A 23,367-nucleotide genomic window follows, 5' to 3' on the forward strand; every position below is an offset into this window, starting at 1 on the left:
AAACTCAATCTGAAGCACCATTAGTCTCCCCCAGACTTAAGCATCACCACATGCTACTGCATTTCATGCCTCATCACTTTTCTTCACATCAACCCCCCAGAATAGACTCAACTCGTTGAGGCATGTTTTTAACAAGAAAACGTGTTGCAGTCTGACACCAAATAAGTGTTTTAGCTGCACCATCTGTTGTTTTTGTCCTTCGCGTTACACGAGCACACTGTGAGAGGCTGCTCTGTCAGGTCCAGATAGAGATTATCGAGGCAGTGAAAGAAAAGGAAAGTGAAACCTCCTATTTTTTCTGTTGAGTTCTGGGAGCGCCGACAGACACGCTCCTAGTAATGGGAGCATCTGTTTGAAGATTTAGATGATCTCACTGTGACCGTCCAAAGTCTTATCTCGTCTGCCACAGTGTGTAGGTACAGTATGTGGCGGCGTTCAAACGGGGCTTGTTTGGCAGAAAGGCAGCGAAAATCAGCCAAGGAAATATTCAAACTCCATCACACCATTACTTCATACTGTGCAGTTCTGGACAGAATATGATTCATGCTGTTTTCCCCCTGCTATAGGTGTCACTTGTTCTTCCTGATTCAATTTTAAAAGACACCCAAAAATACAGCAACTGCCTGTGAGCTAGTGTACTATGAAATTGGACCTATGGATCAATAGTCTTATAGTATATAGACAAGCAGATCTGTACCACACTGAGTTTAAGTTATGAAATTGCTGATATGGAGTGTGAAGAGTTGAAATTAAGTAAAATGGATGAGTGAAATATCTGTATTTTACCCAAAATTATACATTATCATTAAGGCAAAAGGTAATGATGTTTGAACTTTGCATATTTATCCTGCCATATCAAACATGGCACTTGGAGTAAACATCACAGACTGATTTTCTTTGTTATTTTGAATCAAGCCGTGGCTGTTACATTATTTTGTTTTCAAACAATTATACAGATTATATACTAAAGATTGTAATGTGTATTTTAAGTATTCCCCTAATCCCCTAACTCCTTAGAGCAGTATGATGTTTATATACCTGCACTATTCCATCATTTAAATGAAGCCTCCATTTATAATATTTACATTAAAATACATGCAAATTGCCTCAGAAAGAAGAGCATCAAAGGGTTCCCAGAAGTAGCATTTGTAGCTTATTGTTTTTGATGTTTAAATCCCTAAATGTACACAACATGTAAATATAGGGAATTAGCAAGTAAATAAATGTAGTACACCTGTTTGTTTGTTTTTCAATAAGAAGTTATAACAATTAGTGTTTCTAGGGAGCCACAGCCTTACCTTTGTCCCCTCCTGTAATCAACAAGACACTGTTGCCATGGTAATCACAAAAAACTGGACGTGCTATTTCCACAATTAATCTGATAGGGTGACATATTTCTGAATAGATATGACCATCCATCCGCCCATCCATCCATCTTTCCATCTTACTTGTGTGTTGTGCAAAACTAATCCCATTTGACATTGAGCGACACCACCAATGAATAGTAAATGAAACTCTTGACTGTCAGTCATGAACTGTTTGAAAGTTTTTAAAGGTGAATTGCTGACTGAGTGCGATTCACCCTCAAGCAGCAGACCTTGAGTATAGTTTGAATATGAATTGTCTCCCTTTCTTCAGGCCACTTCATGTTTATATTTAAGAACAGCAGCAGTCTTCATCCTAGAGCCATTCTTCGAGGACCGTGGTTCCAACAGTCGGCCACTGGCTGTACCATGACCTTCTGGTGAGAGTCTCACTGTTACCTGGCCTCTTAGTGTTGTTTAATCCATTTGCCTTTAGATATATCATATTTGTCTTATTGTATCACATATTTTGTCTTGCATTCTATTATTTTTTTTGTATTTGTCACTTGTTTACCTGTGACCCTTTTTGCTGCTGTAACAATTGAATTTTCATGCGGTGTGGAGTCAATACTAATCCAGTCTTTTACCAATTGTCGCTGAACTCCCTGGCTTAAAAGATTGCTTAACATGACCACATTTATTCTATTTCCCTACATTTCTACACCTATTCTGCTACAGCTCTGCTCTCTCTATCCATCTTACTTACTTCACAAGTATTTGAATTGGTGTTTTGACATTTTAATGGCCCCTAAATGATTATGCCAAATTACTTTTTTTCCCCCTGGATGATTGGAGGGGTACTCATGGCGGAACAGTGAGATTTATAAATGCCCAGGAAGCATATGCATGTGATTTACTTTTACAGTCTGAGGACATTTTTTGGAATGAAAGAGTGCACACACTGCACTGCAGGGATGTTATTATCAAAAATAATGTTTTATGCTTCAGCCTCTCCCTTTTTCTGCTTCAGGCATTACAACTCAGGCATATCAGTGGGGGCTGCTGACATGTACCTTCGAATCAACGAAAGCCACAACAACACCATCATATGGAGAACTTTATATGACCAGGGACCTCTTTGGCACCAGGTGACCGTGCAGCTGGGACGCATTACCCAGCCCTTCCAGATTGCTCTAGCTAAGATCAGCCTTGGTGTGTTTGATGGGGTCTCCGCCTTGGATGACATCACCTTCAAAAATTGTTCGATGCCTCTTGCAGTGGACAAGTGTCCCCCGCACACACATTTCCACTGCGTGCACACCAAAGCCTGTGTGGAGCACCTGCAGCTGTGCGACCTTGTGGACGACTGCGGAGATGGATCAGATGAGGAAGGATGTTGTGAGTGTCTCTTCTGTTCCACTTAGAGTTATTTAAGTCAGAAGTTATTTAATTTCATTTCATGCACCAATATCGATGGTAAAATAGATAGAAACACAATCAAACAACCCAAAATTCAATCATACAAATCTAACTAACTAAAAAAACAGCATATAAGGAGTCCTAAGATGGGCAGGGCCATCTGTAAGGATAACATGGTTGGAAATCCTCTAACTTATATGTAATGTAAATTAATATGTAACATTTGTGCTAAGCTAAAGGTCACCTTTCAGTGACGTTATCCACTTAACTGTCTATGTTATTGTGACATGAGCACGGAGGCTTTACATGGAGGCCACAATTGTATATGACAGCCATAACATCCAGGGAAAAACTCCTGTGAAACATCAGAGTGAGGAAATGAATATTTGATAATATTAGTTAGTGAGTGTGTTGTCTTTTGTTTTGTGTATTTCTCACTAATGGATCATCATTCATCACTCATTGCCATTTGCTGCAGATTCTTCCGCTCAAGCTCTCCCCCTTCAGACAGCAATTTCCATGATTTCATGCTTCTTCACCATGTCCTTTGTTATTGTTATTGCATTTAATGTTTGTGTTTGGTTATTTTTTGATGATGGGCCCACATACACGCATGAGGCCCCAAAAGACCCCTGAGTTACTTTTCTCCACTGCAAAAAAAAGTGATTTTTGTTATTCCAATCAAGGCCTTTGTTACTCATTTGCGTGTACCCATTCATTGTTGGATTATATTTTTATTTGAAATACATTTTCTGTCATGTGTCACAGCTCCAGAGCTGCAGTGTAACTTCGAGCACGGGCTGTGCAGCTGGAAGCAGGAGCAGAGTGGAGGAGATGTGTTCGACTGGACTCGCATCCAAGGTCCCACTCCCTCATTAAACACAGGACCCTGGAAGGACCACACACTGGGCACCAGCCTAGGCCACTATCTCTACATCGAGTCATCTATCCCGCAAGAGTTTAAGGACACGGCGGTGTTACTGAGCCGAGTTTTCCGACCCACGCACCTGCAAGGCAAGGACCCTTCCAGGTCCCGCCACTACTGCGTTTTCCGCTTTCATTACCACATGTTTGGATCCCAGGTGTTCCGTCTGGCAGTGTACCTGAGGACCACAGCCACAGGCCGTGGTCTCATGCTGTGGGTACGATATGGAGACCAAGGAAACTTATGGCACAGAAAGACTCTCTACCTCAACAGTGCTCGCCCTTTCCAGGTAAATAATACTGCTCTATTAAGTGATGCATGATGTGTATTTATTTATAAAAGAGGACACACTTAGTATTTGCTTCCACTCTGTGCTCTCTCCTGTTTTTTTTGTGCCAGTGTCACTGCGCACACATATCTACAATTTAATTTCCCTCCTCTCTCAAATCTGTTATTTTTAATTTCTGTTTATTAGTCAAAAATTTACCAAACAATACTTTTGTTTCTTCTGTTCTCCAACATGAAGCTGCCAGATCAGCAGTTCATATTACCTCTGTGTTCAATAAACAGCGAGAGAGGGCAGAAGGACATTTACGTAAATCCGTAAATTTATTTAAGGCCTGTAATAAGAAAACTCTGTCAATACAAACCATTTTTTTGTTCCCACTATGCTTCTATCCATTTCTAACAAAAATTGAATCAAAAGCACAATTACCTAGACGGACATATGAGTATTCAGTTTGCCGTCTTGACAACGCATTTTTCAGTCAGGATTTCACTCAAATGATTTGTGTCCATGTAAACATATTGACAAGCAGTCAGAGCAGGAGCAGAGAGGATGTTGTGTTGTGACATACTAAGGTTTATTTTATACTTAAAGACGGAGAAAACCATGCCACTGATCAATGATAGCTGTTGGAATATGGAGCTATTTAACATGATTTTTAACCGCTGTTTTAACGTAGTTAATTGAAAGCTCAATATTTCTACAAGATAGTGTGTATTATAATGTGGAAATTGTGAATGAAATGTTATTCCTACATTACTAATTGCATGTATTTAACACTACTATGTCCTCTGAGTCATGTGACACCCCTATCTCAGAGAAATGTGTGATATGCCATATTGAGTAGACTAACTGAAGGTAGGACATGGATACTTGAGCCTCAGTTTTTTGGCAGGCAATACAAAAGCTAGTAAAAGAAAGGTTTTGAGATTAGAGTGCACTTCAGCAATGCATGATGAAGCTCTGTTTATTAGCTTTACTGCTCGACATCGATCCCCCCAAGATATATGTTCTGCTGTCATTACTTATAAGTGAGTATAACTTGACAAGCCGTTAAAGACTTTTTCCTCCATTATGGCCTTGAAGAGGGAAGAGCTCTATTTGTCATAATAATTGACTGCAGAAGGAGTAAAAGTGAAAAAGATGAGATAAATTAAACTAAGACTCGGGCACATCCATTTGCTTGCACAGCGGTCCACGAAATGACAAAGCAAAAATGATTTAACGTCAAGGTTGTCAGTTATACCAACATACTCCTGAATGTTTTTTCCACAGTAGCATTATCAGCAGATGTCATTGTCTTATACTGTAATACCTTTGGGGTTCAAGCTACTGTATTTTCCTGGAAAGTGAATATTGGAGTCTATTCATTCAAGATTTCCAGAGAAATATTTTCATGACACATCTTAAGCAGTAACCTTTTCAGTCAATGATTTGTTGCTTTGAAAAAGAGCTCAGATAGAACTTAAAATTCAGGAGAGCAAGAAGAACTGCTGGCACGAAAATGCAGCAATAAAACACATTCAAACACTTTGGATGGCTCAGGTTGAAAAGTCTGTAGATAAAGTAAGAGTCAAGGTTGAGATAATTTGGTCATGGGCAGAGGAGGGATTGTGATTATATTCGATAAAGGATGTTGAAGATGGAGCTGCTAGGCAGGAGGAAAAGAGGAAGACCATGAGCACCTTTTCCTACAACTATAAATCAAATGTTTTCATGAACTCACTGAGTACCCTGGTTGTAATTGTAAGTAAGTTACATTTTCACATGTAAACGATATAACAAATTTATGTCATGAACATTGGAATTTTGTCCTTGACGAGATTTATTTCAGTGTTTCTTCAGTGGTCTCTTTAGATCATCCTGTGTTTTGAAATGAGCTAGTTCAACAAACTTAGGAAAGACTTGCCATATAAAAATACATTTGAGCACCTTGATCTTAAATTTTAAAGTCCTCTTGTTGTTTTTGACCTTCCTTGTTACCAGATTTTGATTGAAGGTACCGTTGGAGATGATTTCAATGGAGACATTGCCATTGATGACCTCTCCTTCCTGGACTGTCTACCTTATGAAGGTAAATGTGTTAAACATAACACAAGAGACTGTTTATATGCTCCGTTTTCTATTGCTCATTTGTGTTTTCTACCGTGTCCTGTCTTAGGAGAGCTCCCCACGGTGAATACCACTAACCCTACAGTGACCTCTCCACCTTCTACTGTCCTGCCTCACAGCTGCCCTGATGGAGAGTTTGTTTGTGGGACACACGGGGAGTGTGTTCCCCAGAGCAAAGAGTGTGACTTCAGACCTGACTGCTCTGATGGCTCCGATGAACTAAACTGTGGTAAAATGTCTTTTTCATTCTCATTTCTGTTTTCCATTTTCCTTCACACATCACTGCTTTTTTTTATTTTTATTTCCCTTCTTATTTATGAATTTACCTCTATCTTTCTCCAGTGAAGGAACAATGTGACTTTGAAGGCGGTGACACTTGTGGTTGGAGGAGCATCCATCCCTCTTTGGTCCCAATCCATGAATTTCGCTGGTCCCCTGATCAAGGGGAGAGCGTCCATGATGGAGAGCAATACGATCGGCCTGTTCATGACCACACACTGTGAGTACAGACAAATTGACTGATCAAATAATCTAAATCAGAAAAAAAGTCAAAATAAAGTCAAAGTCCAGGCTCTTATATAATGATAATTTGACTGAATACATGTCACTGATAACATGGCTGCCAGCAGATTTTAGCCACTTAAAAAAGGCTTACCTAATGAAATCAACGTCTTCTTCTTATCTAAAGTATCTTAAGAACAGGCTGGTCCATTTTCCTCACCATTAGACAGCCTTGTTCAACTGGAAACTAAAGTGTGTACATTACGGTGATTTTTCAACACCTCATACAACCTGAACTGTTGCTTTGAGGCTTCAGACTGGTGATTGGGTGAACAACACAGATGGATAGATGGCGAGATACGGATGGAGTTTAATAACTTGGTTCATAACAATGACATTAAATTGGATCATCTTAAATCATAGCACATATCTCACTTTCTAATTAGTGTCTAATATGCATTTTGGTGTTTTTTATTTCACTAAAAGCAAAGACACGAGAAAAGAATGGTGTGTGATTCTGACATTCTGTGTCAGGCCCATTTATAGCGGATTGACAGTTACCTGATTGTTCTTATCTCTCTTTTATTGGCTGGAGGGTGAGAGCAGAAAACGGCAGTGCACTTTGACCACCACAGTTCAGCAAATATCTTCCCTCTTCCAGAATTGCAGACTTTATCTTCTTTCATAACCTCTACATTTGGCCGCAACTCCCTCTTCCTCAGTCCTACAGCAGCCAGGATTGGCTATTGATCGATAAGAGCTGAGTGAAATGGAGAGGGAAGAGGCTGTGTCTTATTCAACCCAAGCAAAGCTACACCGGCTCTGTGAATGAAATAAAAACAGATGCTCGCAGGCTTCTTGAAATAGGAATGTTCATGTGGAAGAATATTTATAAAAGCCAATCAAGCTAATGACATGTTTTAAACCTCTTACACCATGACTCACATCGCATATAGTGATGCAGTTTTTCATATCGTTCCTGTGATAGAGGCAGTCCTGAGGGTTGGTACATGTATGCAGACAGTTCAAATGGTGGCTATGGTCAAATCGCTGACCTTCTCACTCCCATCATCTCCTCCACTGGGCCTCATTGCACCCTCATCTTCTGGTACCACATGAGTGGATTCACTGTGGGCTCACTGCAGGTGAGGAGAGCAGCCGTATGCTCGTACGGGAGAATCACAGTCACTTCACTCTCGTATCTCATCAGAAGTGAGTCATTATATTCATGACTTTTTCCCCCCACTACCTATAGGTGCTGCTAATGCACGGAAATGTCACTCATGAGGTTTGGTCTCAGACTGGTAACCAAGGCAACAAATGGAGACGAGGAGAGGTTTTTCTGGGGTTATCAAACAACTTCCAGGTCTGTAAATTATTTTTGTTCTTTAGGAATACTTCCAACACCACACCCTCTTTACTAATGTGTATCTATATGAAGTCAAACATCTGCTCTCTAAAATGAACAAATAACCATTAGACAGACAAATGATGAATTCATTATAAATGATTTTTATAACGCTTCGTATCTTCATAGGATTTAGTGTTTTCTTTTCTGTTGAAATTGTTTGGAAGCCAAATGTTTCATGACCCGGGGATTTATTACTTAGATTTATCTGATATTTTATTTATTATGTGAACTTTCATTTTCCCGAGTTTTGTTTTTGTCCTGAAGCTAATGGAGTCTTATTTTGTAGGTTTGTATTTTCTTGGTTTAACTTCCTGTTTTATTTTGTATTATTGTATTGTATTATATTTACCTTTCTCTTACTTCCTGATTCTCTTTCTTGTTAGTTGATTACCTTCACCTGTGTTACATCGCTTACACCTGTTTCTTTTTCTTCCTTGTGTTCTCCCTGTGAGTTTTTGATCTTTCTTGTAATCTTTGACATTTCCTTTATATCTTTTGTTTTGGATTCTTTTGCTTGTGTTGCTGCCTTTGGTTTTCTTTACCCTTCAAGCTTTTTTAACCTGGACTTAAGTCGTGTATCTGCATTCGTGTATGACATTGCAATGTTACAAATGGATGCTTTTATCTGCAAAATTTACTCCAGAAATACGTTTTTCCCTAGGAATTAACTAAAGTATACATACATATACATACCCTACTACATTGCCTTCTTCTAAAATGAACCCATACAATCTTTGTTCCTCAACACAAATCATTCCTACCTTCATACATCTTCTGTATTGTTCAGTATGATTTTATTCTAGGGCATAATGTGTGTGGCCCACTGTTCAGAGGTGTCTTGCTACCCAAAATTAAAAAAAATGTCTATTGTCCATTGAAATTACCCAAAATGAGTTTATCAGGAAAGATAATAAAAAAATTATGGAAGATGCTCTGACACCCCTGATTATCAGGAAACCAATGTATTGCTTTTTCCTGGCAGTGGAATCATCATAAATAAATAATTATTAATTAAAAAAGGAAGGGTAGCATGAGTAACATAAAAAAAACTCATTACCGAGGCTGGAAAATGGTATATTTTCATCAGACAATAGCATTCTTTCATGCGACTCTCTTTGCCACATAATCAGCCACATTATTCACGTTACACAGGACTCTCTGTGACAAGTTCTCCACTAACCCAAATGATTGACCTTTTATAGTTTATTTAAATGTGAGAAGCATATTTGTCATGATGTGTATTCCCTGGAGTCAGTAGTGTCATAATCACAATAACACACATGATTCAGAGTGACATTCAGGTTCTACTGAAGCACAGCCTCTCCAATGGCTGTGCTCAGCAGTGTAATTGGCCTAATTTTAAACATGGCAGACTAAATTGGACAGGCAGACCTGATAATCAAGGATGGATTGATTGAGTCTAATCCAGTTTAATGAGTCTTAATTTGGTGTGTGACAGTAATCGGAGTTGCAATCCCTGCACTGTGTGTGTGTGTGTCTGTTCCTAATGACCAGGAATAACCTCAGCAGTCAGAGAACCCAAGTCTGTTCAGGTGATTCGAGTTCTCCTCAGATCCAGACGATCATGACTCATTGGGAAAAGAAGTGTGTTTGGTGTCTGATTATGTTAAACATCAACCCTGTAGTCTAATAATCTGATTATGTGTACATGACAGACCGGACTAGGAGTTGATTTCAGGTTTCTCGTCCTTCATCAGGTGGTTTTCAGAGCTAAGCGAGGTATCAGTTACATGGGAGATGTGGTGATAGATGACGTCAGCTTCCTGCACTGTTCCCCTCCACTTCCTTCAGATCAGCCGTGTACACCTGAGCAGTACGCCTGTGCAAACGGCCACTGCATCCCTCAGGACGACCTTTGTGACTTCATTAACCACTGTGGGGACAACTCTGATGAGGACCCCTACATCTGCAGTAAGGGCATCCGTTGTAGTCACAGTGCTGAGAGATTAAATTCTCTCAGCATTAAAAAAGTAGAGGCCTGATGTGATTTCTTAATTCTTAATTCGCTGTCTTGCAGAGGGCTTTAGTGGACGCTGCAGTTTTGAATTTGATCTTTGTTCCTGGCGCCAGAGTCGAGGGGATGACTTTGACTGGCTCATCAAAGCGGGCAGCACTCCGACAGTTGGCACCGGGCCGTCCAGTGACCACACCCTAAGAGACCCCTCAGGGCACTACCTCTACCTTGAAAGCTCTTTTCCACACTCAGTCGGACACATAGCCCGTATATCTGGACCCATGCTAAGCCACAGGAGCTCACAGTGCAAGGTGAGTGACGGTCTGAGGTAATAAAATCTTCTGGTTAGCACCTATAAGGTTTACAGGTTAACATAATATATGATTTTGTTTTTGCTAACTACACGTTTATCCAGTTTGATACATATTTTTTTAAGTGCATCTGACCTGTATCCGAAGGTAAGAGCTAAAGAGCGGCTGTAACTAGGAAGAAACACTCCCCAGCCACTTTATTAGGTACAAAAGACACCTAATAAAGTGGCTTTTTCTCAAAATATCAAACAATTTGGGAGGGTATCCTTTAGGAAACAGTGAGAAATTAATGTTAAAGTATGACCTTAATTAATGTACTGTAAAAAAAAAACAATTAGATCTTACAAAGGTGATGATGATTTATGCTGAACTACAGTATATATACAGATATCTTTCTTTGTATTGGTTTCAGATTTTGACAATATTCATATAAGAGAAAAGACACTGGGAAGTTGATATGTTAATGTTCATTGTGCCAGTATCGGTGTGTGCGGGCGCACGCTTGTGTGCGTGTGTCCTCCCAGCCGTCAGCCTGATGCTCCACAGGGAAGGCTCTCTTGATTGACTGCTCTGTTTGCTCTGTGCCTCATGTCTGTCTTATCACACTCCTAACCTGTCAATCAATCATGCAGTCAGCAAAAACAAAAGGGGCACCAATTAAAGTGGAGGAAGGGCTGTGGGGGTAGTGGAGAAGTGGAGAAGGACACTCCGCATCACTGTGCTGCATAATGGAGATTTTTTTATTTATTTATTTATTTTTATTTATTTCTCCTCCCTCTCAGGACAAGGGCAGAATAGAAAAGAAGTGCATCCATCAAGTGATTAACAATAAATGAAAATGTAAAATAGTTCACGTAATACAAAATAGAAGGGGCATATTTTATTTAGCAATGTGGCTAAAAAGTAACCCAGTATCACTGTGAGAATAGCTTTCTAACTTTCTGTCCTTTGTTCAGATGCGTTTCTACATTCACATGTCCGGCGACGGCATCGGGACGCTCAGCGTCTTCAGGAAAACTGAAGGGAATCTCCATCTTCTACTGAACCTGACGGGAGACCAGGGCAACTACTGGCAGATGAGGGAAATCCCTCTGAGCCACACCACAGACTTCCAGGTCACGTTTGAGGGCAAAGTGGGCAGCAGCTCGAAGGGTGATGTCTGCTTGGATGACATCACGTTCTCTCCTGGATGTCTGCTTACCTCCTCTGCTGGATTTGAGGAAAACACTCCTGCAACTCCTGCAGGTATACACTCATCTCAGTTGACAGTATAATTCATCTTATGAAGGTATTTTCTATATTTTATGGACTGAAGAACATATTGTGATTAACTCTGAGCCGCTGGAAGTATTTGCATTGATCCCAGTACAGTTATTATCACCTTACACACTACCATTAACCTTCTCTTTGCTTCTTTTGTTTATATTCACATAGTTAAATGAATAACATTCTCACCACTATTCATCCAAATAGGAGAGGAAAATCTTTTTTTCCCAGCTTTTATTCTATTATTTCAAAGAGCGTTGACTGTGTTAGTTGTGCTCTACCCTTTAATGCTCTTTTATGTTTGTAAGTATTAGCAATGACCTTTATCAGCTTCAGCACAATATGAAGTGGAGAATTTGCAGCTCAGGTTTAACAAGGCCTAACCTTGTTCAACAATGTTTGAGAAATCATAGTCTGGGTGGAGCTGGAATATATTGGCTGTGGTAAGTGGACTGAAATCCTCTTCTTTCTTTTAAATGTAAAGCTACAATAAAAGCAACACACTTATTATGCACTAAATATTTTATTTTGCAAAAGATGGTTTTGATGACTTTTCACTCCTCATCTGATCTATCACATTTCAGAAGTCCATGCAACTGTTAACAGATATCCAGAAATTGCACATCCGTCAATCTGTGAACATAAAACGTCTAGTTAGATTTTTCTGAATAATTGAATATATGATAAAAAAGTAAATATCTATGATACTAAGGTTAGATTCTTAAAATATTTGGGCACATGTATTAACCGCTGACCAGCTTTATCATAGCATCAGGTTTCAGCTTGTCAAGATACAGTATGAGAGTGGTGTTAACTGTTTCTAAACTAATGTTCTAGTTATTGCAGTTATAACAGAGCCATTTCCTGACTGTCTCTTAAAATTGGATGCTGGAGAAAAGAGTGCATTTTTCATCTGAAGGGATGAGAAACTCCGTGGCTCCTGCTCCCTGTCATTATGAGCTGAATTAGTTTGTCTTGAACGGCAGCATGATGTACATCATTTTCCTCACAAACGCCTCTTGCCATTAACTTGGTCCACTGTCTCATTGTGTGACTGCCTCTGTCTGTATTTGTGCTTTCAGAGAATTTATTCTTAGGGAGCGGGAGAATTAATGAGTCACTGAGGAGCTCTGCAGATTTGCGGTCTCACCGAGATCTAACACAAGGCTGAATGCTGATGATGCCTTCGTGTTAGTGCTGTTAATTACACTTATCATCTTCTTCTCATTCTCTTCTGTTGCCTGTACTAATACTCTGGAGGTTTTAGAGGATACATGGATGGTTTATGATGAGGAGCAATTACACCACAGACCACTGAAACAGGTTTTCTCATGTACTCAAACTACTATGTAGCCATTACTTTTTGGGCATGTTTCAAGATGATGATTCTGCATAAAGTACATTCAAACAATGTCTTTGGATCCCATTAAAGATGTAATATTCATAATATATCACATGTCCACATTAGAATATCTAAAATATATGAGAGTAGTGTTTTTAATTTAAAAAACAAAACTATTTTTTAAAAAAGGTCTGTTTAAAGTAAAACAATTCCCATGATCCCATGCTCCAGATGTCATCAAAATAGGTATTTTGTTATTGTTCTGATTGAGAGACTCCTAGTGGCAGAAATTACATATTAATAATAAACACATTTTTTAATGTTGTAAACCCTCAAAACCAAACTTAGCCCTCAGAATTTCCACACTTTTCATAATGAGATTTCTTTTTTTTTACTGTACAATTGTTGCAAGTTGATCACTAGAGGGCACTGTGATGTTCAAGGTGACTGACCAGCATTGTGTACATCAAGGTTGAATTTCTAGGGAGGGAGGGTTACATTATGCACAATTGAAGCCCAACATACACAAGTTATGTGTATGAAACAATGAGAACAAATTAATGAGTCCTTAAGAGCTACATGAGGCTGCTTTTGGAGAAGTGACACTGTATATTTTTAGCTTCAAACGTTCACTTCAGCTTCATCTGTATGCGCCACAGTGAGCAGTGGGCAGGGAGCTGCCTGGGTTTCACAGTTGGGAGTCGTGGCTTCCTGGCTTTCTATGTGCCTTTGTTGGAGCACATTGCTTCTGGTCCTGTGCCTCTGAAGAGAAACAAAGGTTTAGGAGGGATGTATACCCCTTTCCCTTCTTTAATTACAGGGACCACCCCTCTTTATTCCGCCTCATGTAACTCTCTAACACTGGCTCTGCTGGAATGCCTGGTACCAAAAAGAAGCAGATTCCATCTCCTTCCAGCACCAATACCCTTTGATACACTGATTAGGGCTGAAAGTCGCATGTTCTTTTGTCTTTCTAAGCTTCTTATAGAGACCCGGATGCTGCATGGAGATGGACTCTTCTGACTTGCCTTCCTTTGCTCTAAAGTTAATACTGAGCTGGCCTCAACAGTATATCATTAACGATAGCTTGACATAAGATGAAGCAGATTTATTTGCTTTCATGTTAGTTAGATGTCTTTCAGATAATATGCAGGTCAGGTTAGTCGAAACAAGAGGAAACAGTGTGAGACGGTCAAGGAGTTACAAATACTACCACCTACCTGCATTTCTTAAGATAAGATAAATGGTAATCATGCGTTATATCACCCTGAAATGTAGAAATCAGAATCTATATTTTCATATTAATTTCATGTTCAACACATTAATAATCTGTAAATAAATTGAAAATTGACAAGTGTATTTCTTAAACTCCTCCTTTGACGTGAATTCCTTTCCCTCTTCACTTACTAAAAAGTGTCGGCACGTTTGCCACCAGCCACAACATCAATCCACCTCGTCCTGACAGAAACAGTGACAGACCGAGCCACAAATGGTCTGATTGAAATTTTATGGCTGTATCTTTCTTTTTTTTTCCAGGCTCTTGTCCTTCAGGCTTCCTGCAGTGTGAAAATTGCCAATGTTTCACTGCAGGGCAGAGTTGTGACTTTGCAGACGACTGTGGCGATGGTACCGATGAAAAGGACTGTGGGACTTCCTGCTCCTTTGAGAATGGTCGCTGTGGCTGGAAGAGCTCCCTGGCTGATAATTTCGATTGGACGCTCGGGACTGGATCGGTCCAAAGCATACGGCCTCCATATGACCACACGTTAATGGATGAAAACGGTATGCAATTTAAAATTGCACTTTTAATTGTGGGTAGTTTGTACAACCAGGGAATAAAACTGAGCTGTTGTGGAGCTCCACAATTATTAATTCATGCACTTCACCACTTAAATGTGTCATGTATGGCAGGTGAGCCTTTAGTGAGTATGGTAAAATAATTTTTTTATGCCTGCTTGCAAACAGCTACATAGTCAGAAATACAACTGAAAAGCAAGCACTTATTGTTCACAGAGGTGCCAAACAAATTAATGTTAAATACAATATTAATCAATAATAATTAAAGCCATTATGTGTATATGTTGAACCTGGTGCAAGTGGTTTCCCACACAGCAGCAGGAAAGGGAAATGTAGTCATCCTTGTTGCATACTGTTCGTCAATCAGCTCATTGTTTCTGCTTCTTCCTATTCATCTCACTTAAGAAATCTTTTTCTTTTTTTTTCCTCCGCTGCCAAATGCACAGTCCAATCACAATAATAAGGCACTCTATTTTTTTGCCAATTCATTTTGTCTAATGTAAAACAGCAATGGCAGGAAATGATCCGTTTGCAGAAGCCGGAACACAAAGCAGCTCTGCTTAAGGAGGCTAATGTGAATTAGATTAAATCAAAAGCCATAACATATTACATGTAAGCCTTGTTTGATGTTTATTTCCTTTTGCATATTAAGGACACTTAAATCAAGAGTGGGAAATTATAGAATTGGCATCTAACATACAATAATTACTGAATGTAAATACATATATTGGTTGTTGCTGAAAAACAGTTTTATATTTCTAAAATGTATACTTTTATCAGTCAGGCTACAGTTATAGCTGGACAATGAGGCATACTATGAGTATTCCTACTATTTGTGAACCTGAAAATATTTAATTCTCGGAACTGGCTCATTCATAAACTCCCCATCAGGGAACTAGGAACTGTGGCACAGGCACAGAGGGTCAAGGTCAACTTTAGTCCAACTGGACATGCAGTAGTGATTAACTCCCATTTGCAATATCTGGGTGTGTTTGTCGGATTTTGAGAATTTAAATTTAGTACAATTTCAATGTCAGTCACTCTGTTAATACATGTTAACATGCATTTTTAGTCACACTAACACAGTAATTTGCTTTTTTCTAACGTCATGTAAACACACTGACTGATAAATTAATCATTCTGATTGTCTTTGTATTCAGCCATTTTCCCAAGCCATCTCCACAGTGTCAAAAGGCAGTTGGACAAGTTAGGAGACATTCATTCACTCATTGTCTATCACTTTAACCTCCACATGATGGTCACAGGGAGCTGCTGGAGCTAATCCCAGCTGAAAGGCGGGGGACACCATGGAAAGGTCGCCAGTCTGTCACGGGGCCAACACACAGAGACGAACAACCATTTAGTCTCACACTCACACTGACAGTCAATTTAGAGTGTCCTATGTGAGAGGAAACTGAAGAACCTGGAGAAAACACACATGCATTGTCACAAGGGGAGAACATACAAACTCTCATAAACCTGGGTTAGGAGACATGTCTGAGATGACTCTGTGACCTCTGACCCTCACTTTCCACCACACCGGTTTAATTTGTCACCGACTTCAGGAGCTTACTCGTACACATCAATCTCACTCTCTCCCCCGGTGTTGCCCTTTCCCTCAATCACATCGTGTCTTTATCGCCACAGGACATTTCGTCTATCTGGAAGCTACACCAGTGGGACTCAAAGGTGATAAAGCTCACATCCGAAGCTCCATTTGGAAGGAGTCTAGTGCCGTCTGCAAACTTGCTTTCTGGTACTACATTTCCCACAAGGCATCAGGCACCATCCGACTGCTGATCAAGGTAAACCACTGAGAGAGCATGTTCAAAGGATGAAGATAAATAATTATGAATCTATCTGAGGTTTGCCCATGATGCTTTTTTAAATGAACTATGGTCGACCCTCAGCCATTCATCTAGCATGGCTACCATGGTTACCCATAAATAATGCAGACAGTATTATAGACAGTATCGTATTGGCATTACTCTCTTGTGGTCTCGGTGATCTGATAAAAAGAAAGTTTGAGCTGTCAGTCTCTCCACCAGTGTTTGATATATCGAGCATCTTTTTGATGCTGATGAGGAGGTGAGTGATGAGGATCATGAACCTTCGGCCCAGAGCAGCTCCTCCCCACCATCTGGTAATAAACTCATCAGCCACTGCATTGCAGCTAGTCACTGGTTTGTGGCTGACCAGTGTACACAAGCTTCCAAATGTTAAGGCTTGATCTTGCTTGTTAGTAAAGTCAAGACATGTTTATTTATGTAGCACTTTAAAAACAACAGGAGTTGAATCAAATGGCCTTACAGGACAAAGCATTACACAAGACAAGAAATAAGATAAAATAACATAGACAGCGACATACAATCAGAATAGGTGTTAAAACTGTAGTATGTAACTTAAATATGAACAAATGTCTGTTATAATCAAACCTTTGTCAGCTGACATCACAGCACGCTGTTGAAGCGCACCAGCTCCACATGACTCTCTATCTATCTCATCATAGCAGTGTTTAGATCTCGTGTTACGCAGCGACTTTACTGGATTTATTTTCTATCAAGACAGGGGGAAGCAAAAGCAACATAGAGCAAGTAAAGCAACAGTGGCAAACAATGACTGAAAACACAGAGAAGTGAACTGTACTGTTTTAAAAAGTACAATTCAGCAGTTTTTCAGCAGTTTCACAGGATAAGCCCTTCTTGCCCCCACCTGCTCGTGGCAGTTGGTACATACACAGAAACGCTCCCTCTGGTCTGGTGGTTTTACTTGACAGAACCTGTTTTTAGACGAAGGACACATCACACAAATAGTGCTTCATCTTTTCTATTCACAAAGACTAAACAGAGGCATGATGATAACATCAAAATCAAACCAAAAATCAACAAAATTCATGCACCGCAGCTTTAAGCCATCTTGTTTCAAACATGCACTGTTGACTTTTTGGGATTCAGATGGATTGCTGGCTGCTCTTCTGCCATTACTGTTCAGCTACCTTCTGTCAGTTCTCTGTTTACTCTCAACTCCATTTAATTCAGAATCATTCAGAGGCGTGAATGTGGATTCAAATCTGTGTCACAATCTCGCATGTTAGTGTGTCCTTGTGTGCAAATCAGGTCAGCGAGTTATTTAAATTCTACAAACTGCTTTGTTTTTTCCTTAAACAGCAAGTCGCACCCTGCCTCGTAAAGATTTGCATATCATTCCACTGAGGCTGGTACACGCTGCAGCAACCTCTGTCCTGACCTCATGTTGTTCAGGAGATTAACGGTCTGCCAGTGATTCAAAACATAATCAATTATTGTCTAAAAGCTATCAAAAACCTTTATTCTTGTTAACACAGATAGTTTCACTATGAATATGGGTTCAGCAGGGTTTATTTTGAGTAGATTTCCTCTGGTAACAAATATTTCGTTAAAAACAAAAAAAAAATGTCCTCACTTGAGGCTACTTTTGCCTACCAGTGAAATTTTATATTCATGACTCACTTTTATTAGGAGGTTCTCTATACGTTTGGACTTATTTTGCAATCGTGATGAAAAACAAAACATATTGACTATTGCCATAATCAGCTTTCAGCACTACTGTGTCTCCCTTATTATTATTCTCTCATATATATTAGTCTGACACCTGTGCATGATGTATTTATTGGTGTTGTTAGGGATTTAAATATCGCACAAATACTCCACCAACCTACCATTCTATTGATTGCACATTAAAGCCCGGTGCAGGCTGAACATCAATCTGCAGCGTTTTCCCGCCCAGTCCAGCTGGCTGTTTGATTGATTATGGGACTCTCTAAAAAGGAGGAGATGATGAATGTTTGTGGACCATTTCACACGTTCACACATGGATGGTAAATGTAAATTTTGGCCTTTTAAATTTACACGGACATGTAGACAGAGGGTGGAGAGTTCAGAGGTCATCCTGATGATTTTAGACACTGGGTGAATTGTCATTGTTTTTGTGGTGAGGTGTAAGAGGCAGGATCTCAGCCTCATGTCCCTATAATCCCATATCATACTTAAATTATGGGAGTGCATGTATGACCTGAAATGTACAAAGACATTAGCACTCATAATTTAGATTAGTGCTCAATGCAACAGATGTTGCAAAACAGCTTCATAAATGCAAACACAACTTTGCACAGGCACAACCACTCCCTCTGAAAGCCTAATTATGTAAACAGTGTGAGTCATCTTTGGAGGTTGATTGAAGAACAAAGGGATTTATTATGATATTGATGCTAAATAGAGAGCGAGAGGGGATTATATTTACCAGGCAACTGATTTCTCCCCCCATGAAGTTCACCAGGGGCTCAACAGGCCTGTCTGTCACACTCATCACACTGATCACACTCTGCAGCACACTCACCTGGAATAAACCCGATGATCTGAATAAATCAGTTTTCAAAAGCCAAAGCTACTACACGTACAGTAATGCGTCTGCATGCAGTTTCTGCAGTTTGCACGTTTTGGCGTCATTTCTTGGAGTTATTGTGAATCTGACATATAAGTGCAGAATAAGTGCAGAGATGTTTCATATTGGATTAGGTAATATACCACCTCAAATCTAGATTGGGTTTGGACATACACTGAATATAAAAATGAAAAGCTCTCTTCTGGTTTCAAATACAAACTCCTGTTGTGTGTGCCTTGAGATTTGAAACCTGAGTTTTTGAAACGGGGTCTCCGGCTTCTTCCCACAGTCCAAAAACATGCAATATGGGGACTGATAAATTGGACACTCTCAATTCACCTTAGGTCTGAGTGTGAGAGTGGGTTGTTGTTTGTCTCTATATGTGGCCCTGTGATTGACTGGCGATGGGTGATCCCCGCCTATCGCCCTATGTCGGCTGAGATTGGCACAGTGCCCCCCGCGACCCTCATGTGGAGGATAAAGCCGTAGAAGATGTATTATTATAATATATTAATTATGAATACCATGTATGGTGCAAATTAAGCTATTTGGCCACAACCTCCAGCCTAACTAAATTAACTGCACTGATACGAGCATCAATCTTGTAGCTCTCAGCCTGAAGAGAAAAAAAAAATCCTCTTAATATACAGTTTTTTCGATTACGAATATGAACACTTGATAAAAATGTGTATGAAACCCATTTCCACATGTACAATAACGTATTGTATTTCCGTGTTCTTTTGCAACAGTTTAAATCAAACATCATACATATTTAATATTTCATTTTGTGCGAGTAGGCAGTTTGTTCACCATACTTGCTGACAGATGTATTTTGAATAACCATAGTGTTACAGTGATTGAGATAAGCTGCCTGTACACTCTGCCATTTACTCGTTTATATAGTTACGAATGCTGCAGTGGGTTCAGATGTGGTCTGCCATTATGGCGAGCCATGCGAGCAACTGCACCTGAGTCAAAGAGATGATGTTCTGCCAAAGTCGAATATAGCATGACAGGGATAATCATTTGAACATATTCTTAATCTATAGTGCAGCCCTGTCAAGAAAACAAAAGGCTGATATGTAGAATAGAACTTGAGACATGGTAGAAAAAAGTGGCTGCAATATAAATTGAGGATAAGTGGACAGAAAAAAAAAAAAACAGCTGCCAGTGGTTCCATAAAATGAAAAAAGCCATGAATACAAATTGGATTTCATCTTAGTGGAACATTTAGTGAATGGTTAAGACATTCCGGGAATCAAAAATTTCAATGAAATAAGCTTTTTTATTGTGATTACAACCTCTTTTGTTCTTTTCAGGCCTTTTGACTGTCAGCTAGGGATAATAAAATTCAATTATGCAAATGCATCGTCCACTTTTCACTTTGAACAAACGACATTTGCTGCTGCATTGCCCTGACCACGAGTTCAGGGAATGAATCTTCAAACCGATCTAACAAATGCCGTTACTGACGGGCCACACTGACTTCAAGATTGAGCTACACCTCGCTGGTATCATACACTTGTCAGTCACTTTAAGGCCAGTTTTATGGATTGAGCTTTTACTCCGTGACATAAATCTGGATAAATCGGGGTACAATGCTGCCTATTAATCTATGCTCTACCCTCACAGTAACAAGATTATTTTAAGCCGGCGCTCCATAGGCATAAGCGGTGGAGACAGCTTGCGCACGCCTCATGCAAGGATGCTTGTTAATAGGCTTTCAACCTGCAGAGTAGAATGTGACATTGCTTGTCCTCTGATTTTTAACACATCAGGACATTTATCTTTTCACCACAGTCACTACATCAGCAATAACTCCAGTACAGTCTATTGTTCACCTGCAATGTCCAGAAAGATTAATTGAGTGAAACTTTTAATAGAGGACAATAAAGCCCTTACACTTAGAAATAAATACTTTTTATATTCCTGTAAGCTAGTGTAAGTTTTTGGAGTCTGAACCGAGCTTTGTAAGCACTTCACTCTCCACACCAAAGTTCATAGAGAAAATCGAACATTTTACATCAAGGCACACAGGAATTGTTCAAGTTCAAATGTGTTATTTTGTGACTTATTTATTTTGTGTTCAAAATCCTTCACTCTCACAAACTTACCAAACCATGCAGCAGTAGACACACAGCTCCTCGTGAGCTTTTTCTTTTTTATTTGGAATTTGGTTTATGAGATTAAAATATGTCTCCAGTCAGAAAAGGCTGCCTTAGGTTAGTTTTCTATAAGTGGCTTATATCTCTTTTCCTTGTTTCTCTGCTGTTTGTCAACTGAGAGCAAATGTCCATGTCTCAGGGAGACACTTACAACACAATCAGCACAAAAAAAAGTGCCATGCATTTATCAGAACCACATGCAAACACAATAACAAACTATTTAATTTTTCCAATGTAGTCATTTTAGGTGAAATGAACTTTTCCAATTTTAAAAGGAAGTCTGAATGACTGCAATTGTATATGTCACCACAGAAACACAGGAGTAAATAATGACTTTAATTATAGGGACCAGTGAATAGAACATTGAATATCACCTCCACCTTATCTGCTCCTGTCAACATGTCTGCTATGAAAAAGGCTTATATTAGAACTCCAAGAGGATCGGGAGCAAAATCTATACTTTCCACAATTAAACACTCACTGGTTTAAACAGGCAGCAGTTTTGTGTATTGACCTGAAACTGAAGTGGATTTTAACAATCCTCCAATCACCTCAAGTGAGAGATAAGATTGCGTGTGGGTGTGTGTGTGTGTGTGTGTGTGTGTGTGTGTGTGTGTCTCCAATCCATTTTAACTCCTCTCAGTTGACCAATATCTCACTGCCAGTTTGCTTACAGAAGCACAAGACACTTGCTTTGGCTTTACACTGAAAGAATACAGAATACACCAACACCATACTTTGAATCCTCTTCCCAGTTTATGGAATCGGCCCTAAGTTTTTTAGGGCCGATTGTAGATGGTGTTTGTTTGTTTGGGTAAAGCAAGTGGACAATGTTATCATTCAGTTCAATACTGACCGGATTCACTGTCTCAGTGCATCTGATGGGCATGCTGTTGATTCTGTAAAGCTATTTGCTAAATGTGAGCTGGAATTGAATCACGCTGACATTTCCAGTGGGGTAATGTTAAGATGGCTGCTGTGAGAAAGGCTAATTAGTTGTTTTGAATGTGGTCTTTTTGTTTACCCTTTGCATTGTGCTTTTCCTGATATACAGTAAGTGTTGCTGAGAAGCAGATTTTCCATTATTTACTTGTGTATAGTGCTTTTTATATTGTTTCTCGATTTAACCTGGCACTGTTTCTTAGAATCTCAATATTCTCTCCCTTTATTATACATTCTGTGCTGTTCCTCATATTATTGAGTCAAAACTGTGTCCCTTTGATATGCTGCATCTACTGTATTCATGTTATTCAGTTAAGAACCACCCGTGAGATAATTGGAAAAGACATAGAGGACAAACGGAGGACTTCACACTCTTCTGTCTTTTTATATTTGCATATCAGCCATGAGAGATATACTGTAAGTCAAGGGAAGTCTGAATAGCAGGACTTCAGGTAGAGGAACTCATTACTAATATGTTATGCTAAAGAGAATTGAATGAATCCTGTTAAATGGACTGTTTTAAACCAGCAGCAGTCAAACCAGCAACAATTTTACAGATGACATTAGCTGCTGTGCTGTAACCAGTATGTAAGATTGTGTGACTGCAAGATGATATGTTGTTGATTTTTCTCTCTTTTCCACAGACGGACAATGATTTGTTGGAAGTGTGGAATAAAACGGGGCACCAGGGGAATAAGTGGAACCGAGCTGAGGTCCCTCTGAGGAAGCTGAGGAACTTTGAAGTGATATTTGAGGGCATTCGCGCAATGGACGTGAGCGGAGGAGCTGCTCTGGACGACCTGGAGTTCATAGACTGTGCCCCAAGTAGGTGACGTGTATCAACAGTAAAAAACCCTGAATTGAATTGAATTGTTGGCTCCTAAATTAGCTGCTCTATGCCTGTTTCTGTGCAGCTCCATGGCTTTTGATTCAGGGGTTTAAAATGCAAGTACTGTAGCGCAGATTCATTGTTCCAACATGAATCACTGAAGTGGAAAGTTTTGTTTTTAAGCCAGAATATCAGCTCCTGTCAAAGTAATCAGTCAGCCAGTCAGTGAGCTATTCAGCACACCACTGCATATTAAAGTCACTTTGTGCAGGGAGGCTTGTGTCCTTCTTACTGCCTCTGTAATTTAAAAAGAACAATGACTTATCTACTAAACTTTTCAGAAACAACAACACTTTTAGAGGC

General features: G+C 39.6%; 1 protein-coding gene across 1 annotated transcript in view; it reads left to right on the forward strand.

The window, feature by feature from the left end:
* Window positions 1-23,367, forward strand: part of malrd1 (MAM and LDL receptor class A domain containing 1) — a 42,820-nt gene that overhangs the window by 5,584 nt on the left and 13,869 nt on the right. Inside the window, exons 8-21 of the mRNA XM_044039222.1 lie at window positions 1,639-1,744; window positions 2,335-2,702; window positions 3,492-3,937; window positions 5,921-6,008; window positions 6,096-6,275; window positions 6,389-6,545; window positions 7,536-7,692; window positions 7,803-7,913; window positions 9,677-9,890; window positions 9,997-10,244; window positions 11,201-11,489; window positions 14,389-14,634; window positions 16,297-16,454; window positions 22,820-23,000. Of these exons, the coding sequence (XP_043895157.1) occupies window positions 1,639-1,744; window positions 2,335-2,702; window positions 3,492-3,937; window positions 5,921-6,008; window positions 6,096-6,275; window positions 6,389-6,545; window positions 7,536-7,692; window positions 7,803-7,913; window positions 9,677-9,890; window positions 9,997-10,244; window positions 11,201-11,489; window positions 14,389-14,634; window positions 16,297-16,454; window positions 22,820-23,000 (2,949 nt within the window). The remainder of the gene's footprint in view (window positions 1-1,638; window positions 1,745-2,334; window positions 2,703-3,491; window positions 3,938-5,920; window positions 6,009-6,095; window positions 6,276-6,388; window positions 6,546-7,535; window positions 7,693-7,802; window positions 7,914-9,676; window positions 9,891-9,996; window positions 10,245-11,200; window positions 11,490-14,388; window positions 14,635-16,296; window positions 16,455-22,819; window positions 23,001-23,367) is intronic.

The sequence above is a fragment of the Solea senegalensis genome, linkage group LG1, assembly GCF_019176455.1.
Source record: "Solea senegalensis isolate Sse05_10M linkage group LG1, IFAPA_SoseM_1, whole genome shotgun sequence".
Lineage (NCBI taxonomy): Eukaryota > Metazoa > Chordata > Actinopteri > Pleuronectiformes > Soleidae > Solea > Solea senegalensis.